A 10,920-nucleotide genomic window follows, 5' to 3' on the forward strand; every position below is an offset into this window, starting at 1 on the left:
CTCTCCTGCATGCACCTCTCATCAGCATCCTCTAAATAAGACTATCCTCCTAACTCTCCTAACTTGACCATATAAAGGAACCCCCTGTCACTGCAACCTGGTTGACTCTGGGTTCCAAAACTTAATGCAAAGGCCCTTTCAGAAACTCAGAGGCCCCCAAGACTGAGAAGGGTTTCATTCGCTTTGGGACCTTGTTCTTTTGGACCTTGGTGGAAGGCATTGGGTACTTGCCAGTCAAGGGGAGATCCCACAGACCAGCACCCTTGACCTGGCACACTGTTCATTGATATATGGGTCCTGAGATCAGTCAAGACGTTTTGAGGAGCAGACACCTTATAAGCTGATGAATAATAGACAGGCTCTGTGGCAGTTTCTTATGGATGTGGAAACACACCTTACAAGTACCTCAGTCCTGAGCCTCCCATACTGATCTATCCAGCAGGGGGCAACACTGTCTCTAATGTTGTAAATGGAGCCTATCTGCCCTTCCAGGCCTAGGTCCCCTTTAAAATGAGTTCCTGGGACTCAAAGGTCTGGTCTCCACCAGGCTTGGTATCATTCCCCCCCCCCCCCCCCGAAGAGGTTGGAGCAAGACAGGCCATGAAAGAGGAAAGTTTTAACTACTGCGACCTGAACTTTGGTTTCTCAGTCTGCAGGACACTGCTTGAAGCTGAATTTTGGGTCATTGATACAGGAAAGCACAACTCAGTGGTCCTCACCTCTACATAGTGTCAGGAGCTGAAGCCGGGGGAGCTATGCTTAGTTTGAAAAAGGCCAAGGGCGCCACCATCTGCGCGGTCCTGCAGTCTGGGCGCTGGAGCTGGGGGAGCCCGGCCCCGCCCCCGAACAGGAGAGCCAGGACAGCCAGATCTCTAATTGTGGGAAAACTATACGCCCAAGGGCAGATTTAGTTTGCCAGAGGTGAACTCATTTCTCTTTCTAAGGGTGGGGGGAGGGGTAGATCCCAGGGCATCCACTTCCATCCCTCACAAGGTTTTTAAATTGCGAAGAATCTTCGTGGGTTTGGAGTTGCGATCCGGGTGGGGAACAAGCTCCAAGAGAAGAATTGGGGGTAAGGGGTTTTCAAAGCAATCAGAAGGATGACTACTGGGGAACTTTGGAAAGAGTGATGATTGCATATTGTGAATGCCTTCTGAGGGGCTGGGACAGAGGACAGCACAGAGGACAGCACTTACGGCTTAGAGGCCATGTGAAGGAAGATTGCACTCCAAAGCAAAAACAAGCAAACAAACAAACAAAATCCAACGAGAGAGAGAGAGAGAGAGAGAGAGAGAGAGAGAGAGAGAGAGAGAGAGAGAGAGAGAGAACGAACACAGGCTGGTCTTGGAAAGCGGCTAGTGTGGGGATGGGGTGTAGGTGGAGCCTGAGAGAGGTACTCTGTTCCCTCGTGGGCCCTACAGGACCCGTGCACCCAGAGAGGCTGGGATCTCCCACAGCTTAGTGCAATAGCAGCAGACTCTGTCCTTTGCAACTCACAGCTTTTCAGATTTGGAGTCCTGACACTGAAAAGTAAGGAGTTAAGTACAGAGATCCACCAACACCGGCAGACCTTCCTCTGCCCTATGATCCCTGTCACTCTAACAGGATCAGGTGAGAGAAGCTGACAGGTGAAAATTTGCACAGAGAAATCTGTTCTTCTCTCAATAGAAGAGCTTTTCCCTCGCGACCCGAGAGGGTATATCCATTCTGACGTGCCTGTAAAATAACCGTTTATTTAATAGTTAAAAAAAAAAAAAAAACTCCAGTGATAAATGTCCGTTACCGATGGTCAGCATAAAGTGCCAGTCGCGATACAACGCCCGGCTCCTGGCCGGCTGCTCGCTCGCGCGCGCAGCGTTAGAACAGGGGAGCGGAGGCCCGGCCCCCCTAGCCCCGGGCGCCTGGTTCTCAGTCCGGTTTCCGCGCCCGGAGCTGAGGGTCAGCCGGAGCGCCCAGGAGTCGCGCGGAGCCAGCGGCCCCTGGGACCGGATGGCAGAAGCAGATACAAGGATTACATTTCGCAGGCTCCCCAGTGTGGGGATAGGGAAAGGAAGGGGACTGGTAATTGCCAGGGTGCACAGATCTTTTCTTTCCCCCTCTCTGCAGTCAAGACTTTACAAGCGTATATGGTCGGGGGAGGGAAGGGGGATAAAGAAAACGTATAAAATAACAATAGAAAAAGTAATACTTCTGTGAGAGGCGCCGCTGCTCAGCGGAGTTTTCGGTTTTTTTGTGGGTTTTTTTTTTTTTTTTTTTTTTTAAATGCAGTTTTCCTTCCACCATGTGAGTTGAGTACACCCTTTTGGCCAAGAGTTTTAGCCGCGTCCTAGGGGAGCCGCCCAGGCCGTAGGAGTCACGACCCGGGCCAAGGCTCAGGAGCGCCGCAAGCGCTAGGGACCCAGGGGACTTTGTTGCTGTGGAAGGAAGATCCCGAAAGCCCCTCCCGCTGCCCGCAGAGTTGCCTTCAGCTTGGGTCCCTCTGGAAGAGAAGGCGGCAGCACGCCCCAGGTTCCTGGTGTCCTGGCTCTGTTTATTTAGCATTTGATCTTGGAGGTTTTGAGCTCCTTCACTTGTGAGTGTAGCGTCTTGTGGACAGCGAGAGTCCGGGACTGGCAGAATCCTTTTCCACACTCTTGACACTTGAAAGGCTTCTCTTTGGAGTGAATATATCTAAGGGTAGAGACAGACGACATGATGCAATGTTGTTTATCAATAGCTGTCCGAGATCCCCACCCCCTGCTGTTAAGGTGTTTGTGGGTACAGGCAAAGCAAGATCAAGCAACATGCAGAGGTTGTGGGTGAAAGTGGGGAGAGGAGGGAGGGAGGGAGCAAACAGACCACCAGCCTTCCTGGGGATAAGTAGTAAGCACCTCCTCCTAAAGGGTGAGTCAACACTGGAGGTCAATCAACTGACCGTTTTTAGATCTCCACTGCCTAAGAGATTCTTAAAAACTAAAACCGCATGAAATTAACTAAAACGAAAACGTTTCTGAGTTCCTATTTCAAGTGCTCGTTCCTAAATCTCTCAGTCTTTGCAGAACTCCTATTGGACAGTTGGAGGGGAGAGGCTGATAACGGAGCAAGGAGACCCGAACTTGTGGAGACCGGATCTCAGGTCCTACTCATTGCCGTATTTCTCTCACTCAAGTTTTAAAACCTTTTCTAGAGGAGGGGCCCCGGGAAAGGAGTTCATTTATGGTTTCAAAGAATCCCCAGAGGTATGGGAATGCTTACAACCACTAGAGACTCTTGGGAACCTTAAAGGGGAGGGGGAAGCATGAAGCCAGAGCAGCCGAAACAGATCCCCCTGGGGCCACCCGCGGTGCTGCAGTGTCGCACCTGTGGTCCCGTAGGTGGTCTTGCCTCCGGAAAGCTTTGTGGCAGATGTCACAGGTGTAAGGCCGCTCATCGGTGTGCGTCCGCTCGTGGATAAGTAGGTTATAGGACTTAGTGAAGTGGCGGCCACAGAACTTGCAGACGAATTCCTTCTTGGTCTTGGAAGGCAGGCGTCCCCTTGTTGGCTTCTTTTCTGGGGATAGCTTGGTCACGTCCAGGAGGGCGCCCAGCCCACCAGCAGGAGAGCCAGGGCCCTCCCCTCGGCCCAGCTTGGTGGGATCCTCTTGTGTGGCAGCCAAGGCCAGGTTAGCGAAATCAAAGCGCGGCTTGGTCTTAAGCGCTGCGCCGCTGCCTCCCGCGGTGATCTCTGGCTTAGGGTGAATGACGTGTGGAAACCAGGGAAAGGCTGGCAGCTGGAAGCGAGCGTCCATCAGGCTGGACACCGCACCTGGCACTTTAGAAAAAGAGGAACGAGGCAAGTGCATGGCTGGGTAGCCCAGCGTCCATTGGTGCAGATGCACCGCATGAAGAGCGCTGAAACCGTACAGGTTGGGCAGGTGGTCCGAGGGTACTGTGGGCAGGCCATTCACTGCCTGAAGAAAAGAGTAATTGGTAAGCTGCAGGGACGGGTGGATGGGCACTGGTGCTGGCAAGGTTTTGCTGCCCATTTCTGTCTCTGGTAACCGCAATGATTTCAATTATCTGCAAAGACAGGAAGAGGGTGGGGAGAGAGCCAAAGAGATGCTCAGTGTAGGCCATCTTCCTCCAGAATTCCAGTCCAGTTATACCCTCTCCCTCCCTTAGGGCAGGCAGAAGGTAAGACGCAAAGACCCCACCCATGAACCCACCGCCCTCTCAAAATAGACTAGAATATAAGATGCAGGAGAGCAGTCTGACCAGAAGTCTTCATGATGGTCAGACTCCCTCCAAATGGTGTCTGGCAGAGACATACATGTTGACAGAGCAATCAGTGGAAAACTAAGTCCTTAAAGACAGATACAACCAACTTAAAACAAAGCCTGCTGTCAGCTGTGAAAGATGCAAACATGCATGCAGACACCGGATATCCACATTCAGGCAAACCTGAAGCCACACAGAATTACTCTGTGCTGCAGCAGTAACAGAACCTGAGGAAGCACACTTATACATTCCGATTCTCTTGTTCTGAAGCAGAATCAACAAGAAGGTCCAGAGACAAAGAACAGCCAGTGTTTTTATGGGACAACCCTGTACAAAATGCAGACGGCTTCAAATATGTATACCGCCCAGTTCCTGCGTGTTAAGCCAATGAAACCAGAAATTCCTACTTCATCGGGTAACTCGTTTGGTTTCCAGAAGCCAAAGGAATCAGGTCATCATCTTTAAAACTCTCACTTGGGTCTAGGTTTGCAATGTACCTTAAGACTGTTTGGGGAACCCTGTGGAGTTTGTACTCCTGGTGCTTGCTTACTGACTCTCTGACCTTTGATGGTTCAGTCACACTCATTTCAAGAAAGGTACTAACATCTATGTTCACTTCCTATGAAGGAATTCATGTGCTCATAGAGAAGAGGAGTAGGATGTTCAGTCTTCTTACGTAGGATGGGAACTCCGGACAAGGCTGGTGTGTAGCACCAATGCCAGGTCTCCATTACTGCACTGTTGACTCTCAGACCAGAAGATCAGGGTTCTTGAATAAGATCTAAGGGGTGCCATGCCAAAGTGACCAGGGCCACCAAAGCTGGCATCTTCTGGCTACTTTGCTCAAGTTACTCAGGATGCATGGGAAAGTGGGGGGCTCCTCTGTTCCTCTAGAGATTTCTAATTTGGGTCTATATAGTGGAAGAGAGAAAAATGTAGGAAAGCAAACAACAACAAGAAAACCCCACTAAGGACCCTTGGAAAGCCTCTAAGCTTGGGGTTCACTGGCAATGCGGGGGGGGGGTGTCATTGTCAGAGCAGGGTCCTTCCTCTTTTCCAGTTGGTAGTATATGGCTTCTGATTTCTTCTTTGAGCCACTGCCTCTCTTCCTCACATCTCTCCTCTGTCTGAAGTGTTCTCTTTTCCTGGTACAGGCTTCTTTCCTGACTCTGTCTTCACAGCTCAGCCCCTAACTATCTAAACACCTTCATTCTAAAGGCAAGACAGAGGGAGTGGGGTCAATTTCCTTCCTGCTTGAGGCTCTAAAATGTCTGGCTAGCCCAGAGATGCAGAGTATGTTGCAGAGAGGGGAGAAACCGAGGACACGACTGAGAAAACCTCTCTAGCAGCTAGTAGAAGGGTGGCTGATGATACAGCTAGATGCAAAAGAGGACAGTGACTAGTTGCACAAAGACAAGAGCAGGTTGGCTGAAATGTGCCTGCAATTAATTTGGTCCCCCATGTAAGGAGCACAAAATTCTGCTGAGATCCCACCTAGCTAGTTAGTAGGATGGTAATCATGCACCAGCCTTCTCTACTACTCAAGTCACAAAACCTGGACCAGACAAACTAGGGTCATCTCAGATATCTGGGACAAGGAAAAAAGCAAAGTACAGTTGAGCTTGGGCTGAAGAGGAAACAGGGGACCCCTTTGGAGTAGGAGAGAAGGCTTCCAACTTCAAAGCTCTGCAGGACTTAGGCTAGTTGAATGCTCTTTGATTTGCCAACCCTGTTTCTCTCTCTTCCAGGCACTGGAAATTAGACCCTTATCATAGGCTCTATTGGAGTCAGCCTGGGCAATGGGGAAGCCACACTAGCCCCTCTCCTACTAGGCCTTTGGGTGGTGGCAGCAGGACTCTGGCTTGAACTGCTAGGCTTGGCATAACTCACAAACTTCTCCTGACTCTTCCTTGCCTCCCACCCCAGAATCCAAAAAGTCTGGAGAGGCTTTGGGACCCTGGAGGGGAAGTACTTGCAACCTCTTCGCCTGATCTTCTTTTCTCCAACACGTCATTTATTTTTCTCAGTGGACCAAGCAGTTTATTTTCTGTAGCTTTCTTAGGCATGAGATTATAAGGGTCACGACACTGACCTTCCCCGTGGACGAATTTCGTTGGAAACGTGAATCTTTATATCAGGACTAAAAATGGACCTTATGCAAAATCTGATTTCAAGCGACCAGCTAAGAGGAAAACACAGTTGCAGATATGCCACTGCGGTCTGAAAAGATGAGAGGAACACCGGGCCTCTCCAGCTCCAGTGTCCCCCACCCCCACTCTGTCTTGAGCTTGTCACCCTTTAATCGGGCAGGGTCTACTTCTTCTAAGGCCCAGTATCTACTCCACGTGGAGCTCAGGCCTGGAGACTCTAGTAAATGTCCTGACTCGCTGCAGTGAACTCAATTCGTGCCTCAGAGCAGGGGTCCATGCGCCGGCACAGTCATTCGTGTCCCTCTTGAAGCAGAATGCCAATCCCGCGTCTGCCACCATCCCTATGGAGGGCATTAATGAAGTGTGTAGCCTATTAAAGTGGTTTATTCGGGGCTAATTGAGCGTGAGTTAGTTAACTGCTTTCATTAATGAGGACAGAGCGAACCCCACTAGCTTGTGCCTGAAGGAACCCAGCAACATCCCCACCCCACGCCAATATCATCCTTGACATCGAATCTCCATTTGAATGGTGACAGATTTCCGAATCCAGGTTTAGAGGACTGACCAACACCGGATACTTTAGCTGCATTTTTTTCCAACAAACGAGCTCGAAGGAAGCCACTTTCGTTTGCCATTCTGCTATACTGGGATGCCCGCTGTGTCCCCAGGAGTCGGCTTCCCGATCTTAATGAAACCCCGCAATTACTTTAGAGAGAGCCTGTGATAGACCATCTACCCACCAGTTCTCCTTGCTTCCCCTTCCCTGCCAGCCAGCCCACTCCTTCCCTGGGAGGCTGTGAAACCAGGAGGAAAGCTTTGCACGTGGTTCTCTTTCAAAGAGCCAACTTGCAAGTCCCATCCCGAATGAAATTTATCGAATTATTGCGACAAAGAAACCTTTGCCGCTAAACTCTGCTCCGGAGCCCACCCGGTTTGTGCGGGGGCTCTGCGAAGAGAGGGCTGGCGGGAGAATTTTTATTCTTATCAAGGATATTGCTGGTGGAAGGTAAGGCTCCTTCAGCAAGCAGGCGCCTTCACCTTGTCTCTCATTTTGACTTCCCATCTTTTCCCCTTAAACCTGGTTTAGGCGACTACCAAAGGAGTAGAGGTATCTGCAGCCTCATGATTGTTCTGCTTCTGGGGCGTCCGGTTCTCTTAGAAAACAATGTTCGTTTGTACCCACCCCACCCCCAGCATAGCTCTCCCTATACTAGAAACAATCAAAGGTTATGATTTGCAGGCCTGAGGACACACTGAAACCCTCCACTAGAGATCATCTTAAACAGAGAGTCTGTGAGGCGGACGTCAGACTCGCAGCAACCCTGTGGTCGTGGGGTCCGAAGACTTCCAGTCTAAAGTATAACTCCACAAAAGAAAACTTCGCATTAAAGCGCCACAGAGTTGGGGCAATGCACCTGTCCCGGATGCTGTGGGCTTAAGTTATGACAATCCACACGCTCTCCCCTCTCTCCCCTCTTTCTCAGCTAAGGAGGAATCAGTCTGGATTAATAGGGCACCCTGCAACAAAGTTTGTGCTCTCTGAAGTTGCTCTAGTTTCTTAAAGGAAGCCTGCAGAGTGCCTTATGAAATCTGTAGGCACCTTACTGGAATACTGGAATTCTAGCTAGCCAAGCAAGGCTGTATTCAATGGCCCAGGCCCGTCAGTCCCTTCCTTCCTCCCTAGGTCAGAGGCCAACAAGGACCCAGAGTTAGAAGTCCTTGAACCAGCATCCCCATCAACCCTATGTTGCAACTACTCTCATTTTCACAAAAATCTTGCAGCCCTCGTTTGGCCAAAAGAACTGCCATCGAGGACATTGAAAAGAGGAGGCACCAGCTACAACAAGGAACCTGGAGTCAGTCTTGCCGGCATTCGCCTCGCTGAGCCCAGGCGCCCCAGGGCTGCAGTTACCTTGTTCCGCCGCGGTTCCCGGGCAGAGCGCGTCTCTGAGGGTCGCTGTGCTGGACTTGTGTGACCAGAGACTCTGGAGCCCACTGGCACCCCTGGCGAACTAGAGTCCTGACGTTTCTCTAGCTGCGGTGACTCCAAGAGCCCGACACGCGGGAGCGCTCCGCAGCCCCGGAGTCCTGTCCGCCGGGGGATCTGGTGAGCTTCGCTCCTGGCTCCCTTTCTGAATCTGAACTCGAGCCGGTGAGAACTAGCTGGGGAGAGGCCGAGCTACGTCTCACTCATCCCTTAGCACCGAGCCGCCTACTTATTTTAATCCACCTCCCCCTAACCCCCTCCCCTTGCCTCGCGATTCCTCCCCTCCTTCCCCTGCCCCCCAACTCTGCCTGCGCCTGCGCATTGGAAAAACAAAGTTTTGCTGACCCGGGCAGCCGACTTTGGCAGCTGTGCTAGCCTGCCCTCTGCTTCTCTTGACCGGTGTCCCTCCCGACAGTCCCACTCGACACTCCGACAGTCCCGCTCAACACTTTCTGTATTTTTTTTTTTTTTTTTTTTTTGAGACACATAAGGGCAGGCAGTAAAAGAAACATCCTACCGGACAACAGAGGGCTAGAACCGAGCATTTCTGAGTTCCGTTGCGGTGCTGTGGGACCTATGGTGGTGCCTATGAAAGCAGAGAAGAGCCCGGGGTGTTGCTACACCAGCACCTTAGCCATACGTGCAGTTTGTAATCTGACAAAGTCGCAGCTCTTCTTAGAATCTCCTCCTAGAAGTGACAGACCAGTGGTGTGGAGCAGCGCTCTGAAACCAAACAGTGCCTGGGACCTGGGCGGCGATTCTAACAGAGCCGGCTCATTCCCGGTGCGAAAGGACAGATTACTGACTGCAGTGAGCCATAACATCCGAGTGGCTATGGCTGGCCACAGACCCTGGGATGTGGAGTTCCACAGAAACTTCTGTGGCAGAGCCTCTGGGGCGAAGAGGAGCTAGTTTCCTGAAACTCAGACCTCCCTGGGATTCCATTCTAAGGCTGCAGACCAGTTGATCGGAGTTTAAAGAGCAGTTGGAGGCACTGGGACCACCGGGCCTCGGGAGCTTGTTTAGGTGGAGTTTGTAGAGGGAGTCAGGGCTCTGGCCTAGAACAACTGCATCATCCTTACTGTCTGCATTTTATGTACCCCCACCCACCCTCAACTACCTCTTTACCATTGATCCCTAACACTGACCTACCGCTGACCCCAGTCAGCTGTCATCCCTCCCTACCACCTTTCTGGAATGCCTGACCTAGCTTCTTCATGGAAGTTGGTGAGGTTTTCTGACTTCCTGACTTTGCCCCAGAGTTACTAGTGCAGAGTGGAGCCCGCGCGCCCGCGCACGCATACATGCACACACACACACACACACACACACACACACACACACACACACACTTGCACACTTGCACATGAACATTTCCGGCTTCCTGAGGACCAGGTACCAATCTAACACACTGGAATAGTTCTTTTAAAAGAGTCGCCCACTCTGCAGTTTTACCGTGCAAGGCTGATCCGATGTGATTTCCTGAGGTAGCAGGAGTTTGATTCCTATCACAGGGCGTGATCATGGAAGCTGAACCACATCTCTCTTCCCATAATTGAAACAGACTTGGTCTCTACAAGCCTTTAGAACAGAACATAGCTTACAGACTCTGGCTAATTTTGGCTAGACCAGGAAAGGCGCAAGAGACGGGGCTATACTTTACACTAGAGCCCCTCTTGCAGCATCCCACTGGTTACTGTCCAAGTAAGAGACCTACATAAGTGTGCCTATGTGCCTGGAATCTTACAGCTGTCCATACTAGCAAGATCCTGACCAAAGGCTGCCCCTGGAAGTAGAGAGAGCTGAGATCACCCCCTTACAAGAGCTGGGTACAACACAGAAACAAAATCCAGTCAGGCATTTCAGGACTTCACAGACTTCCTTCCACTTAGGCTAAAGGGGTTTGTAGGTGCCAGTCTCAGGTTCCCATAGTAGGCAAAGCCTGGAGAATTTCCATACTAAGGGCCAAAGTTTCCCAAAAGAGTTAAGCAAAATGAAACCTCTGGCAATTGGCTAGTATACATCAAAAGTAAAGACCCTCCTGAGACATAAACACACTATCCCCTTCTCCTTCTGAGGACTCCTTACAACTCAGTTCTCTATTTCATCATTCTTTTTGTCTTTCTCCAAAAAGAGACCCTTATCATCTCCCACCTCCTCCACGAGGTGTGTGTGTGTGTCACAGACAGACAGAGAGACAGACACACAGAGAGACTAGGTTACCTACATTGGCAAAGCTCTGATTCTAGGCAAAGGGACATGCAAGCAGGTTGTTTTTAATTCTGCTTTTACCTGGAAAAACTGACCTGGCTTTCAAGCAAGCCCTGGGACTGAAAGGACTCAGAAGGCATAGGAAGCAAGGTTGGGACACCCCCCCCCCCACTTTGGCTCTCAGATCTTTTCAAGGAATTGATTAACAAAGCAGGACAGGACTGTGCAAGACTATGTACTGGGGGACTGAGGTCACCTCAATGAGCTTAGATCCCTGACTACTAAGGGACTGCATCTCAGGTCAGCCACAACATCAGAATACTAGGAAACAAATTC

At 50.8% G+C, this 10,920-nt stretch overlaps 1 protein-coding gene across 1 annotated transcript; it reads right to left on the reverse strand.

The window, feature by feature from the left end:
• Positions 1-580: 580 nt before the first annotated feature.
• On the reverse strand, positions 581-8,606 carry Osr1 (odd-skipped related transcription factor 1). Its single transcript, XM_034513813.2, has 3 exons — positions 8,299-8,606; positions 3,340-4,038; positions 581-2,670 (listed from the first exon to the last, which is right to left on the reverse strand). The coding sequence occupies exons 2-3, from the start codon at positions 4,002-4,004 to the stop codon at positions 2,535-2,537; spliced, it is 801 nt and encodes a 266-aa protein (XP_034369704.1). The 5' UTR covers positions 4,005-4,038; positions 8,299-8,606; the 3' UTR covers positions 581-2,534.
• Between the last annotated feature and the right edge of the window lie 2,314 nt (positions 8,607-10,920).

This window comes from Arvicanthis niloticus, chromosome 11 (assembly GCF_011762505.2).
Source record: "Arvicanthis niloticus isolate mArvNil1 chromosome 11, mArvNil1.pat.X, whole genome shotgun sequence".
NCBI lineage: Eukaryota > Metazoa > Chordata > Mammalia > Rodentia > Muridae > Arvicanthis > Arvicanthis niloticus.

What these genes read in the sequence shown, in the direction of transcription:
- Osr1 (XM_034513813.2), bottom strand. Translation starts at nt 4,004, where the DNA reads ATGGGCAGCAAAACCTTGCCAGCACCAGTGCCCATCCACCCGTCCCTG. An exon ending in GACCACCTACGGGACCACAG is followed by an intron (nt 2,671 to 3,339) that starts GTGCGACACTGC and finishes CTCTACCCTTAG; the next exon opens with ATATATTCACTCCAAAGAGA.